Below are 15,936 nucleotides of genomic sequence, written 5' to 3'. Positions count from 1 at the left end.
TTTTCCTTTTGGTGGTTACAGGGATCTTTCGAGCCAACGGCAGGGTGCCTAGTGGCTTTGGATTTTCCACTGTGGGGGGAGAACAGGCAGGGTCTGCTATGGGAAGAGGCGATACAATAGGAGACAAGGCTGGATTGCCACCATCCTCAGAAGGAGGTATGGATGATTCAGCCAGCCTCTCCAATCTATTAATGCTAGCCCTCAGAGATGCAACCCTCGATTCATCAGATACATGAGGTGTAGCTAAAAGTGGAACAGGGTTACTTACAGGTGACACTGCCTGAGCTAAAAGGCCCAGGGATGATCTTTTAGACGGGTGAAATTCTTGCGAAAGACGCCGCTCCGTCATTACAATCTCCTTCTCTATGGCGGCTGCAACCCGTGTGATAAATTTGTCCATAGTACCTATAACGCTACTGGGTCCCACCTCACCCCCTCCCCTCAAGCTCTTCCCCGAACGGGTAGACATTAGCACAGACTGTTAGGAAAGAGCAGATACTCTTATTAGCGTAAGAATGTCTACCGGGTCTGGAGTATCGAGTTGCGATATCAGAGGGGTGGCCCAGCCCAGCCTCAGACAGCCCCTGACTGCCACAGACTGCCCGCCCTTTGCCCGGGCTTCGCTCGGCGTTCCGCTCGCGTTCCGCTACGCGCCGGTCGTGCTGTTATGTAGAAAGCGTTGCGGGCGGGGGGCGTGGTTTCGAGGGGGCGCGGCCAAGATCTCCGCGGCTTTGCAGGGACTCCTGGTCAAGCGAGTCCCTGCCTCGCACCGCCCTTCTTGTAGTCGCCGAGTGCTCCTCCTCTCCTCCCTGGTTCGCCGCAGGAACAACACCAAAGCCCCTCGCTTCTGCCCGCGATGCGGCACCCGCGAAGCAGGTGCGGCGAGAAGTTGCGGGAGTAGCGGTATCCCTCTGGAGTGAGGGATAGAGGGCAGTCCAGGTCTCTATACGGCACACAAACCTCACGGGTCCTTGCCAGGTAAGCTCTCCCCTAGTATACAGCCATCTGCCTTCCTCGTCCTTCTCCTGTGCAACAAGAGAAGTCCGCAATGATTAGTGAACCAAAGTAGTGACACCATTATGTTTGCCATCACCAGGGGAAAAGAAGAGTTCACCAACCCAATTCTTCTTAAGCTTTAAAGATTCAGATTCAGTTAGATGAGTTTCTTTTAACAAAACAATTGTATCATCTAATTTGGATAAATAAGATAAAACCCATTGTCTCTTAATAGGGGAGTTTAAACCTTTAACATTCCATGTAATAATTTTTAAAGCCATAAATCAAGGGAAGAAAAAAATAATAAAAAGAGCCATTCATAATATAATCTCCAAACACATGCAATAGGATGCCTTTAAGAGCATAAAAAAATGTGTAACTTAAGGAAATGAAAAGAGAGAAAAAGAGAGGGAAAAAAGGAATAGATAAACTGAGAGTCATTTTAATAAAAGATGAAAAAAATATGAGAACTGCAAAGGAACTAACATGTCTGAAGAAGGAGAAGAGGAATGTAAGAGAGAGAGAAAAGAAGGTGAAGGAATAGAAAGTGTACATGGTACAACAGAGAAGGTACAATGAACATACTTACAAAAAATCCAAAACACATATAAGGTGGGGTTAGATGGAGCCACATGGAAGGGTGACAACTCCAAACTTCAAGCAGGTGCTGGAAGGCGCGGCGAACGACGGGCGATACAACATAGGGGGAAATACATCATAAGAACGGAACCTGCAAAGAAGAGAGCGAAGATGATAAACAAATGAACATAGACAAGAGAATAGGAACATTAACTACAATCAAGAGGAACAAATAGAAACATATAGAAACAACAACAGTAACCATGCAGAAAACTCAATATTCAGAAGAGTGCTCAGTCTAAAACATACCAGCAAGAGCTATTTGTTGATCAATGAGGATGATGCAGATGTGTCCATAGAGTCCATGTGATGAAAATTGAGAAAGCGCTTCAATTTTAGAGGATCTTGGTATGTTGTAGTCTTATTACTGAATGTAACTTTATAGAGGCATGGGTAAAAAAGGCCTTCTCGCGCTCCAATAGATCGAAGTTAGGGTCTCATTACTAAAAAGTCTCTTCGTCAATCTGCAGTGGGTTTTTAGTAATCCTGAGAGAAAAACAAAGTATTACCGGCCCAAGAAACACAGTTTGCTGCTCTAGCAGCTGATAGAATCTTGAGTAAGTCAGTATATTCTAGGAAATATAGGATAACTCCTCTCGGCTTCCTCATATTGGTAGAAGATGATGCAGAAGCAGGACCCAAACGGTGAGCACGTTGGATGTTTAGTTGGGTGTCTTGTGGTAAATTAAGAACGATGAGCAAGAATGACTTGATAAAATGTTTAGGATCAGAGCCTTCCGAACCTTTTGCTAGTCCATAAATACGGAGGTTTTTCCGTCTGTTTCTATTTTCCAAGATTTCAACTTGTTTTTGGAGAGACAACACTTGAGAGTGAAGAGCATCAGTCTTAATACTAGCAGAAGTGAGGGATTCGAGACTCTGTTCTACTGTTGTAACTCTATCTCCCAAGCTTGACCTTCTTTCAGTGAGGTATTGTATTTGAGAATTTGTCTCCTCAACGAATTGGCAAAGAGCTCTAATTTCTAAGTAGTAACTCAAGGGAGACCGAAGACGATTGTTTGGGAGGGGAAGGAGGATCTTTCTTTAGGCGTTTGCTTGGCGTTTTGTTCGTGCCAGATGGATTCGCCATGTTGGAAGCCATGGCGTTCTTAGGTGAAGTATTTGACTGGTCATCCATGGCAGTGCAATATAAGCGGGATGCAGAGCGAGTGGAAAACTTGCACACCGGAGATTATGAAAGTATGGCCGCTTTGTGTAGTTTGCCGATTAAGCTACAGCCGGAAGAAAAAATAGCGCAAGTGCTTCCACAGACCCATACACTCTTTAAATATTTATGAATTGAAGATAGAGGAAGAGTTTACTTAAGCAACAATTAAGGTAGCCTTCTGGAAGCGACTTTCCTTGACCACCAGAGCAATAAGTGAGTAAAAACGTAGGCCAGAGAGTCAGCAATATTTGAAAAAGCTATCAACGACCTACAATTAAAAAGGTTGAAGTGAATTCAGGGTGCAAGCATCACTTTATAAAGGTGCATGAGGAAAAACTCGCTGAGAGAAATAAAATAACATTGCAGTTAAATATTTAAGAAAAGGCTCCCAAGCGGTCAGCGCAATATAACATCTTTTTTTGGTTGAGGTAGTAACAGCTAAATCCTCACATAATATATATTACAAAATAGCGGCCAGTTTTGTGAGGTAGGCCTACCAACATCAAAAGCATGAAGGAAAAGGCATAAGAAACATTACAAGTTCAACTTATTTCCTCAACATCTCCAAGCCATGACAAGCGCTTCTGCAATATTCTCCGTGTCAGTGCTGGGAAGTTAATGAGAAGCGCAGGCAAAGGAAAAACATCTAGTAGCGGAATGGACAAAATGGCAGCTGAGTCCGTGTGAAAGACGTTCCGCTATTAACAAAGTAAATATCTGCTCTTACAGTGCATTTTAAAAGTTGAAAGGCATTTCAGTCGATTCCTCTGTAGTTCCGACAAACATTCCTGGGTTTTATGAAGCTGCTCATCCAATTCGCCGGCTGTCAGGACAGCAGACCCCTCCGCCATCTCTAGAGAGTCAGGCGCCAGCAGCCATCCTCCTCGGGCGCAAGCCACGCCCCCCCACTTGGCTTTTAATTGAAAAAACTTTAATAGAACCTTTTCCATTACCCACTTTGTTAACTATGTATAATAAATCTAAATTTTTTCATAAATCTGTTATTTTAAAATCCACCACGCTAATTTTTAATGATTTGGATTTAATTTTTCCATGACCGATATCTTCTACCAAAGATATGTCATTATGGTATAAACCCAGTCATAAAACTTGATAGAAATGTTAGATTATGGTACTTATGGATTAAAGCTGCTAGTTTCTACCTTAAGGATGTCTATCACATTAATGCTTTTTTATCATTTGAAGTTTTGCAAACAACATTTCTTTTACCTTCTTCTGATTTTTTGTAAGTACGATTCATTATGTAACTCTATTTTAGATTCATTTCCTCATAGTATTCCTCCTAATAATAAATCTGACGTATCAATTTATATTCATCTTGTTTCCACTTTACTTCATGGTGTCTCTATAATATATAAAAAAAATGGCCATCTCTCAAGGTACCAATATTAATGTGATCTCAATTTTCTGGAATAATGAGCTTTTAACCTCTTTCTCTATTGATACATGGAAAATATTTGGCTTAATAGTATTTCTGGTTGGTTACCTGTTTCGCTATATCAAACTAACTCATATATTTTATATAACTGTTTATGGACTTCATTTCCGTTATTTCAGGCTAAACTTCTTCGGTCTTCAATTTGTTGGCACTGTAACTTACATTCTGGTTCAATACAGCATATGTTTTATAATTGTCCTGTTTTTAAATTTTGGACTGAAGTTTGGGTTATTGTAAAACAGGTATTTAATATTCAGGAAGATGTTTCAATCAAATGAATAATTTGCAAATCTGTTCTTTCACAAAAAGGAAATTAATTAGAAGGTAAACTTTTCAATCATTTTTTTTGTCAGCTGCTTTAAAAATCCATTACAACATGTTGGAAAGATGTTTCATTGTCGTCTGTTCACACTTGGTGGTCTTGGGTTATATTTACTAGAAGAGGAGATCAATTATCTTTACAGGGTATTCATAATAATTCTATCTCATATCATTCTTTTTATAAACCTGTTGATATCTATTTATCTTCTTAAATATGTATTATTTCAAGATTTTTATTGTTATATTAATCCAGAGTTCTAAGTTTTAGTAACATTTTCGTCACTATTATAAAACATTTATAGTTGCTCCCTTTCCCTCCCTTTCTCTCCCCCTCTTTTTCTTTTTTTATAAATATTATATTTACTGTTTTACCTATTGCAATTTAATTGATGTTCTCATGATTTTTCTAATATTATTGGGTATTTATTCAGTACCATTTTTTGTATTGTTTCTTGTTATTGTTGATTTATTATGAAAATTCAATAAACTATTTTGAACTCAAAAACCCAAACCTTAAATCTGCCCCATAGTTAAAAAAAACTTGGATTAGACCTTGCATTATATAATTATTTGTTTGTTCATTTATTTATTTATTTACCTATTTGAAATGAGCATGTTGACTTTTTTTTACAAAATGCTGTACAAAGAGGCAAGAATGGTTCATAGCGTGAACTGCAGTTATAGTAGGGAACGTAACCCAGAGAAGTTGATTGAAACATTTGGACATAGATGCTGATTTGTCATAGGTGGTCAGTTAAATGAAGAATCAACTAAAAAATCTGCATGGTACTCCCCCAAGATAGTTTTCTTACATTTTTATGCAATGTCCATCTTTATGTATTCTTTTTCTCCAATTTCAAGAGATGGCTCTTTAGAATGGGTTGAACGTCTTTAGGTGTGGGGCATGAAGGTGGTCTTTAGTTTCTTTTTGTAGAGATTTCCTGGTAAAAGTCTTATGGGAGCTTACCCTTAGCATTTACAAAATCTTTAGTTGCTGTGACCCCCTCAAGTTGGCATTCAAAATTATTACAGCAGAGAACTGACAGGTCAATGGGATGTCATAAACAGAAATGACTCCCAGGTTGTTTTGTATTTTGATAGGTTGGGGCCATTGATCAAGGACAGCAAGCAAAATTATGTTTTTAAAGGGGATTTGGTAACCAGAATCCCAGATTAAGTTAAACTCAATTTGTCTTTGTTGGCATGCTACCAGAATTGTGTTTATGTTGAGTAGAGATAATTTAATGATGATCAGCACAGTTGTAATAGCTGATCTTACTGGAAAAACTAAAAGAAATGGAAAGACGATAAAAAGAAGTAAGGAAAGGACAGATCGCTGAAGAAACTCTTGGTTAGTGTCTGAAAAGACTAACTGAGGGGAGGAATAAACTAGGAGATAAAAAGGTAAAGGAAAAGAAGATGATCTTCCACAAGTTACACTTGGGTGAAGTGGACAAGCGGATTCCCACACAGGAAGGCATTCAATTTTATTTAACTCCCATTCAGAACCAATAGCGTTTTTTGTTATTAACAAGATTCCCGTTTTAATTACCTCCCCCTCATGGTGGGATATCCCTCAAACTGCTATTCGATATCTGAGCTCCCCCCCTGCCCTTGTGATAGTGAATTCATGTAATCCAATTAGCATATTGTGTTTTTCATGTCATTTTTATAAAATTCCAAGGAACAGGGTGATTTTTCCATGTTTTAAATTATTTAAAATTTGTCAGTGTAGACCAGCACTACTGTTTCTTCAGCAGTTGCACTGCCCTCTGGTATGGTATTCTATGGCATCCTTTGTATGGCAGATTTTGTATATCAGAAGGAATGCCGTTTGTGGCTACGTAACTGGATCAGTGTTGCACTTGATTATGTATTTTATTGAGTTTTTAACTTTTTTGAGCTGGCAGCTAAATGGGCTGAGGGAAGGGGGGCAATCTTAGATGAACATGCACTATTTGTCCTTATATCTAACCCTTTGCACTATCCCTCTGTACGACGACACTAGGAGCCAGATGTGATATTGGATGTATTTTTGTATTTTTCTGTTATGATCTCATAATGTCTGTGATGGTCATGAAACATATTTTTTTTATTTGTATTTTTTAACCAGAGCTGAGCTTTGAGTATGCAGAAGTGCAGCGAATAAAGATATTTGATTGATTGATTGACTTAAGTCATATCTATTGTTCAAAGCAATCAATCAATCAAGACATTTGTAGAGCGCACTACTTACCCGGAGGGTCTCAAGGCGCTTGGGGGGGGGGGGGGGCTGCTACTGCTCGAACAGCCAGGTCTTGAGCTTCTTCCTGAAGGAGAGGTGGTCTTGGGTCAGGCGCAGGTCGGGAGGGAGGGAGTTCCAGGTCTTGGCGGCCAGGTAGGAGACGGACCTTCCTCCTGTTGTCGTCTTCGGATGATTGGGACGGCGGCGAGGGCGTAACTGGCTGATCGGAGATGGCGTTTTGGAGCGTAGAAGTTGATGCGGTTGTTGAGGTAGCTCGGGCCTTGATCGTGTAGGGCTTTGTGTGCGTGGGTGAGGAGACGGAAGGTGATTCTTTTGTTGACGGGGAGCCAATGCAGGTCTCTCAGATGTCCGGAGATGTGGCTGTGTCGGGGGATGTCGAGGATGAGTCTGGCTGAGGTGTTCTGGATCCGCTGGAGTCTCTTCTGGAGCTTGGCGGTGGTTCCGGCGTAGAGGGCGTTGCCGTAGTCCAGTCGGCTGGTGACGAGGGCCTGGGTGACCGTCTTCCTGGTCTCGGTGGGGATCCACCGGAAGGTCTTCCGTAGCATGCGCAGGATGTTGAAGCACGACGAGGAGACGGCGTTGACTTGTCTGGTCATGGAGAGGGAGGAGTCCAGGATGAAGCCCAGGTTGCGTGCGTGGTCTGTCGGTTTGGGTGCGGTGCCCAGGGCGGGGGGCCACCAGGAGTCGTCCCAGGGGGAGGGCGAGGAGCCCAGGATGAGGACTTCCGTCTTGTCTGAGTTCAGTTTCAGGCGGCTGGTCGTCATCCACTCGGCTACGTCTTTCATCCCTTCGTGTAGGCTGGTTCTGGCAATTAAACTGTAACATTTAATAGGAAAAATGACAGTTGAAAAAGGACTGTTGTTTGAAGGTTAATCAAACATTAATGCCAAATTCAAGAATGGAGATCTTAAAACATTTCAGGACCATTCTGGAGATGAGAGAAGCATTCCTAATGTTTGACAGAAATTAAACAAAGATCACAATAATTGCTAAGAATGAAAAATATATAAAGTTAGGAAATGTAGAGAGATATAATAGTATACTACTGTGAGTCATATATAACTTAACCAGGGTAGCTCGGCAAATTAAAGAATTCATGGTAACGTAACAAGAGTAGCTCGACAAATTAAAATATCAAGATGACCCTCATGTTTACAAAGCAACACAATCATCAGGCCCTCAGTTGCTCAGCAAAAAGGGACTTGATGACGATAGGCATAGCCTCATATCCAGGAAAACAACCCACCACCACCTAATGGAGAAAAAGTATAACATGTCTGGTGCTTGCCATACAAGAAGTATACACCTCAACATCCTTTATATTTCAATTGTGAGTCACATTATTTTAGAAGCCTTTTTCATTACTATTCCTTAGGAGTATGTTAGATGCCTGTTGGTGAACTTGTTTTTTACCCAGCTTTGTGGTCTGGTAAGGTCAGTGTTTTTGCATTCTCTAAGAAAGCCTTGCAGACTAGAGATAGTACCCTAATTGAACACATATTAAGATGGCAAGTAAGACTAAAGTGCATCTCAGTTTCACTGTAGTACTCCTAATGTGCCCAGAAATAAACATATGTCTCGGTTTCACAAATAGCTAAATTAATACAATGTAGATAATGAGAGGATCATGTTACTTGGGAAAGATGAACATCACTCAAAGATTGTCTTATATTCAGACCCAATTTTGAACCTTCATCCATGATGAAAGTACATGCTTACCTCTACTGTTCTCTTCCAGGTGGTCCATGATGATTGAGAAGAACCTGTTTTTTAGTATTTTTGTCTTCTGCATCGTATCCATCCTGGTGACCAATTCCCATATGAATATTGAGGAAAAGACCATCATGGAAAACAGTGCATCTAACGACATGAAAAAACTGCAAGAACTTCTCCCACCGATCTCAATAGTCGGTAGGAAAAATTTGATTAACTTTTTAAAGCCTTTCAGCGGCCGGTGTTGTGAGCGAGGCTATTGTCATGTGCATTCAGAAATATTAATAGAAAATCTGATAATTTCACTGATTTTGCAAGAGAAACTTCATGGGGTGAAAAGTCAAGAAATCAAGAAATCATATTTTTTACACTAAAACAGAAAGCATGGCAGTAAACTTTCATCATAAGCATTAAATGTATCTACTTTGAGTATTGATTGCAGCTGGAATTCTAGCATTCTTGAAGACTTCATAGGCAGAACAAGTTATGTGCAACCATTCATACGTGATAAGAGTATACTGTTTGATAGGACTTGTTGAAACATTAATGTTCCAAACTTAAGTAAAAGTTCCCTTATTCTTTGTACCCCCTGAAGTTATTGGTTTCAGGGCAAGATAAACAGAAAGAAATATAATTTGTTAGTGTTAGCTATCCTACTAGCAAACAGTACATACAATAATCATTACGAAGACAATAGGTCTGGTTTACAAGTCAAAGTGCTTCTTGAGTCACTAGCTAATGGGTGTGGGTGAATGTGTCAATGCTTGAGTGGGTGAAGGTGGGAGTCAATGATTGGAAGAAGGGCTAGATGAGTGAATAAGAGTGCACTGATACTTGCCTCATGAATGGATAAACATGAGTGAATGAATAGGTAAGACTGCATGGTTGGATACATGAGTGAGTGAAATCAAGAATGTAAATGTAAATTGATACTTGTATAACGCACTACTCACCCGCAAGGGTCTCAAGGTGCTTGTACGAATACCGCTGTAGAACCCATCATGGCTTTCCCTGTGAAGTGTCCACTCCTGGGCACCCCCAAGGTGGAGGCCAGGCACCCTTAGCGTTGTGGGGGTAGTTGTGGAGATTAAGCAAGCTATTGCCCAGAGTTGCAGAGTGGGACTCCATGATTGGAATAGGCACCGAGGCAAGAATTATCAGGTCCGTGGAATTTTGAGCCCAAGACCCGCCGAGGCGGGGAATTGAACCCTGGTCCCGGGCTAGACCTCTGCATCAGGGTCTGCCGCTCTAACCATTGAGCCACACTTCTCCACAAATTAATAGGCAGGGAATTGTTTAAAATGTTGAAATAGCCTAGCAGCATGGCTTGCTATCACAGAGTAATATCCTGGGGTTCTCTGTTCCTCGACCAATCAAATGTTGTTATCACACACCATCCAGTCCTTTACTTGTGTACAGCAGGCAGTGCATGCACATGGATGCCGGTAATGTAAATTCCACCATGATGTTAGGTCCAGTATTATACCAAAGGCTAGCACCATCCCTGCATGGCCACCAACAGCTAAGGGTGGGCATCATCACGTCATGGATATTCACTTATTTTGAAAGGACCATGCATTGTACTGGGGGATCAACACCCACCAACATGCCACAGAGAGCCACATTACATCAACATTTTCCACCACTATGTAAAGTATCATCATCATCATATCAAATGTGGAACCTATCAAGTCAGAGATTGACCTAGTATCCACAGAGGAGGCGTTATCACAATTTGTGGGTGCTCTGTTAAAGGGCCCAGACTACTGGCTGGCTGCTGAACATGATACTGCCAAGCTGAGAGGCACAGACATCAGGCTACCTCACCCTCTCCTTCTCTCTCTCTCTCCCTTTTGCATAATCACATACGTACACACACACACACTTTTAGACAAGCACATTCCCCACCACACATCACAAAATATGGGAAATAGAAATGCTTAGTCACCTATGCAGTTACAAATGGTGCCACACGTTCCCATGATAAAGTACAGACCAGGTGGCACTAGGTGCTGATGGGTGTCACTGAAATTGCTGTGAGGAAAATGCAGAGACATGTGAGACTAAGGTCAATAAATGGCATCAATCCCGTTCACGTGGGTCACAAGCAAGATATTCCATATACATATTGCCCAACAGGTACAAGTTCACTAAGTGAAATAGACCTAGTCAAGAAGCATCTTACGGATTGACTGGGGGTGGGGGTGATGCAGAAAATATGTGGTGTGCAAGTCTGTGCTGATGTATGCATGCCACAGAACAACTCAGAAACATTTTGAAAGCCAATCCAAGGAACAGCCTCTGAGGCCTTTCAGCCAATAAATATCGATACTTGTTCCAAATATTCCAATGATGACAAGAGTTTGCCCCAAACAACCCAAGGTCATCACTCTTTTGCATCACTTCTTGAATATAGTTTCTCCTATGTGATTGATTACAAGCACATAGATGACAGAACTTTGACACTACTACTTCCTATTGCAGGACTTATTGTTTAAATTGAGTCATAACAATCCATTGATTTCAGTTTTAAAATATCAGACTTTCCAAGGAAGTTCTCAACAGGTGATCGGCTCAGATGCACAGCATGGAGAAAACAAGCACTGACAATGCAAATCATTTAGGCTTTTATAAATATATATATATATATTGAAAAAATGTTTGCATGCCTGAGTAATACATAGACGAGATGTCACGCTTTGTACCTCTGTTGTAAGTAAGTGTAGCATTTCACTTCCCAAAAACCAAAGTAAATAGTATTATGGAAGAGGGAAATGAGAGCATTTCGGGGCACAAGGAGAGATGGGTTAGTATGGGGGTGAAGTGTGCTGAATGGGGACTGTGGAAAGACAATGGTAATGCAGCAGGCCAGGATCAATTCATCGAACAGGGTTCTGTAAACCTCAAGCAAGGGATTTGTTGGGGTGGGGGCAGAGCAGCACATGGTTTTTGCTGTTAGAGCTATTTAGGATCTGGGTGTACACATCACCGAAGGGTTTGGGGGACCATCACATGATCTGGAGGGTGCATAACCAGATTTACACGTGTGTAGACCAATACAGAATTCAGGTTTGGGCAGTGCAGAGCTCAGTGGGAGGAAGTAGCCCAAGTCCTTGATATTGATAACACGTAGTTCATGGAGGGTGAAGTAGAGGAGGGCGGAATCGCACAGGGTAGGTACGGGGAGTGGAGAAGTGCAGCCAGCAGCAAGGAAGTGGGACATTGGAAGGGAACGGTATAAGTAATAGGACAGCGGAAAAGAAATGGAGCACCATCAAGCTCCAGTCATGCCTTAACTATGACCTGGTATCTTTGAGCAAAGTTCAAGCATCACATCCACCCACAGCAGTGCCACATTTCTAGCATTGGGTTCTGCTCAGACACCAATGCAAAATGGTAGAGGCAATGTGCAGAAATCTTACTGATGTGCCTTCACTGGAGTAACTAGACTCTTCACTGTTCATGGAGTCCATTCAAAGCATTTTTAGTAATAAGGCAATATGGGTGAAAATTAGGGAAAGTACAATAGTAAAACAGAATGTCCCTATGTCTAGCCGGACCAAAACTTATTGCTACATTGTCATTTTAATAGAAGCACTGGAAGGACCAGAGAATGGCCCCCTATCACCAATAAAATGTTAGTAGTACTTTTAAAACATGAGTGAGGGTCTCTGAGGATAATGCCACTGTGAAGTAACAGTCTGGATAAAGTGAACATTTGAAGGATGAAGAGGGTGGATTCAGCTGGAATCTGCACAGACCCTTCCAGGGTCACCTGAGAAGCATTCACTATTGTGTTCATATCCAACTACGTCTTGAGTTGGTGTTAATATGTGGAGACAGGTGTAGTGTAATCTCGGTGAGGGGCTGTGGTAAATTGGGACACTGGAAGAGTAGTGGCTTAATGAAACTGGAGCCCCTCCCCTACAAAGTACATGGAGGGGGCTCTACACGATCAGGATCCAGTCAGGAGCTCTCGGGCCTGGGGCCTGCTGCCCTTGCACAATGCTGGAGGGCCCCCCTGGAACTCTGGCCCCCGACGCATTGAGTGGGCTGTGGGAGATAATGTTACTCCACTGGGTGTTGGAGTGCTGTGTTTATTGATTTCTGCTGTTGGTGTTTCACTTCTGATCATGTTTCATGTGGCTGAGCAGTCTTGCTGCTGTACTTGCTGGTGGGTGTTCCCAAGGGAATGAGAAGAAGTGGCCCCAAACAGAAAATGGTTGGAACAATTCAATCTGTTTTTGGAATAGCCACCACACCTTCAGTTAAGTGAAACGGGCCTCCTTTGAAGCTTTTATTCTAGTCTTAATTTTAATGGCAATTTGAATTTCATCCACTTTTTATTTCTCCCACTATTGCATGGTTCTAGATGGAGTTTTGGCAGGTATAGTATTGGTCTAGGTGTTGGTGTAGGTATTGGAGGGTCCACCGCAATGTCAGTTCAATGCCCCTTGCGCGTAGTTAAAGGATGACATTGTAGAGCACTGCAGAGTCAGAGCAGCCTTAATGGAGTATCTTCACCTGTAGTTGGTCTTCCCACAAGTCACATGAAGCACTTAAGCAATTGAGTAACCAAGGGCACACTATAATTTACTTTGCAACAATGAGTATTTTAAAGACATTGAAGGTGGGCAAACAGTGTGGAGTCAATCCAGTACGAGCCCCCTAATGTGTCTCCTGTTAAATCTGTCATGCTTAGGGTGGCCTTTCCCCAAACTTTTTTGCCTTACTGCTCCATTTTTATTGCTGATATTGTTTGTGTTGGCCTTAGGCATCTGTGCCCTTTCCCACTTTTAACCAGTGCTCAAGTGTGCATACCCGCTCCCTAAAACATGGTAACATTGGCTTACACCCATCTGCACATTTAATTTACATGTAAGTCCCTAGTATAGTGGTACTACATACACTCAGGGCCTGCAAATTAAATTCTACTAGTGGGCCTGCAGCCCTTATTGTGCCACCCACAATTAAGTAACCCCCTAAACGTGCTTTAGGCCTGCCATTGCAGCCTGTGTGTGCAGTTTACCCTGTCAGTTTGAACTGGCAATATAAACCTTTTTGCAGGCCTAAACTGTCCTTTTTTAGTACATTTAACTCACCTGTATGATAGGCCCTAAACAGACATAAGTCAGGGTGCAGTGTAGTTAAGAAGTTGAACATGTACTGTAAATGTTTTACATTACTTGATAGTAAAAAAAACCTCTTAAATTCGTTTTTCACTACTGTAAGACCTGTCTCTCGGATAGGATAACATTGGATTAACGTATAACATTTAATAAGAGATAAGTTCCAATTGGGAGCAGGTAGGTACCTTTCAAAGACTTTCAACTCTTCAAATCCCATAGAGAAGAATTGTCAAACCTTGGAATGTGAAATTCTAAAAGTATTTGATAAGCAGATTTCCTTTTTGACCCAAAAACCTCGTTTAGGTCCTTCCGCTCCTTGGTGCAACACAGTTCTAAAAGAGGCTAAATTAATTTGTCAGCAATTTGAAAGGAAATTGGGGCGGCACTAACTAGACGAAGATAAGCAAAACCTGAAGACCTCCCTAAACGATTATAAAAATAAAGTTAGGAAAGTAAAAGCCACTACTGTGGGTCAATCTCGGCCGCCCCCAATAAAGCTAAAAAGATTTTTGATATACTTTGTGATCATCCAAATCCTTCCTGTCTTAAACAACATATTACATCATCACAGAAGGTATGCGATGACTTGTCAGATTTTTTTGAAAATCAAATCAAGCTGATTCTCAAAGATATTGGAAGTTCTCATGAACTAGAGACTCTTGCTTCCAATAAAAACTGCTCATCTCTGCATACCATTCCATTCCATAACTTTGTTTCGGTCCCATGGACCATAAAAGTACATAAACAGACAAAAAAATGTTTCCTCCCCAAGGAGTCTGCACAAGTGAACCATAGATAATACATAAGCATAACATTAGTTCATATAAAAAGTATGGCTAAAAAGTGTCCCAGTAAATAACTGCAAAGTATGACAAAATTAACAATAATAAAGTGCATTTTAGAATGTTCCAGGAAATAAGCCAAGGCAAGTCAAAACATAACCCTTCCAAATAAAACAGCTTGGTAATCACTTAAAACAAAAACATGTGTAATAGGGTACAATCCAAGGTTAATGAAAGTATTTCATCAAAGCGTATTATCATAAAAACTTTAAAAAGGAATGAATAAGTACAAAGAGTAAGAAAAAAATACAAGTTTCTAAGGACGTGGTAACTTGTTTAAGAAAGTCCAACGAACACGCCACATAAGAGTTAAAAAATGCAATACAGCAAAAACAATAGGGGCATGAGTGTCGTACTTTAGGACTCTAAATGCCTCTGCACAATGTACGAAACCTAAATTCCTGCAGAGCTGAATAAGCCAGCACTGCCTGGGTAGTTTATAACTAGGACATGAAAAAAAGACATGTAACTCTGTCTCTTCCTTGTAGTTACAGGTAAGGCACCCTCTAGGTTGAGTTTTGGACCATTTATTCAAGAAGGCACGGAGCAGTACAGTCCAAAATCTAAACTGTGCATATAGTTTCTTTGCCAGGGTTGGTTGAATATCATCCAGGAAGGGTTATATAATATACTCATCCATGATTTTCTAAAAATCGACTGTCAAATGGCTGGAGTAAGATTTTACCAATTCTGGCTGGCAAAGTGGATGGCATGATTCTTCAGGATTGCTCTATAAGCCTGCTTTGCCCAAACAATGACAGATATCGTTTATGTATACAAACCGAGGTATTTTACTGATACCCAACGGTCTCAATAGCTCTTTAAGCTCAGTCCGATAGACAACCAATTCCGGGGTAACCCCCTATCTTCACCAGAAAGTTATGGGTCTAAGGCCGATCTCTTCCCCTATGGGCCTAATGCCCAGATCCAGGTGTAGAGGGGTGAGGGGAGTACTAGGGGGGAGGCCTAACAACTGCCTCATAAAGTTATTGTATACCATAATCAAGCTACTACCGGTACAATGCCCCCATAATTCTGCCCCGTATAATGTAGCACCCCTGGCTTGACTTTATAAATCTCAGCTATTGGGCCGGTTGGTTTGTGGGTGGAAGTTCTATACATTTTACAATTCCTCCTACAATCTGCGCAAGCTTAAGGCTTGGTTTGGCCATTTGCGGCCCCCACTCCAGGTTTTCGGTCAAGGTAACAACTAAATAGTCAAAAACCAACACTCTTTCAAGCATGGTGCAATTCAAACAGGGGTTAGAGCGGGACTTGTTGGCAGGATTGAAGACCATAAATTTGGTCTTCTGTGTACTAATCTCCAACCCTCTGGTTCTACAGAAGGCAACAAAGCTAGCAAGAATCCACTGGATTCCCATAAGCGATTTGGAAAGTAAAAGAGTGTCATCAGCAAACATCAT

At 41.4% G+C, this 15,936-nt stretch overlaps 1 protein-coding gene across 1 annotated transcript in view; it reads left to right on the top strand.

Annotated features, from left to right (window-relative positions):
- ASIP (agouti signaling protein) overlaps positions 1-15,936 on the top strand; it is a 497,833-nt gene that overhangs the window by 250,379 nt on the left and 231,518 nt on the right. Inside the window, exon 2 of the mRNA XM_078652178.1 lies at positions 8,567-8,739. Coding sequence (XP_078508304.1) covers positions 8,574-8,739 — 166 coding nt within the window. The 5' untranslated portion in view covers positions 8,567-8,573. The remainder of the gene's footprint in view (positions 1-8,566; positions 8,740-15,936) is intronic.

Source organism: Lissotriton helveticus, chromosome 7 (genome assembly GCF_964261635.1).
Source record: "Lissotriton helveticus chromosome 7, aLisHel1.1, whole genome shotgun sequence".
Taxonomy (NCBI): Eukaryota; Metazoa; Chordata; class Amphibia; order Caudata; family Salamandridae; genus Lissotriton; species Lissotriton helveticus.
This window is presented reverse-complemented; position numbering and strand designations above follow the sequence as displayed.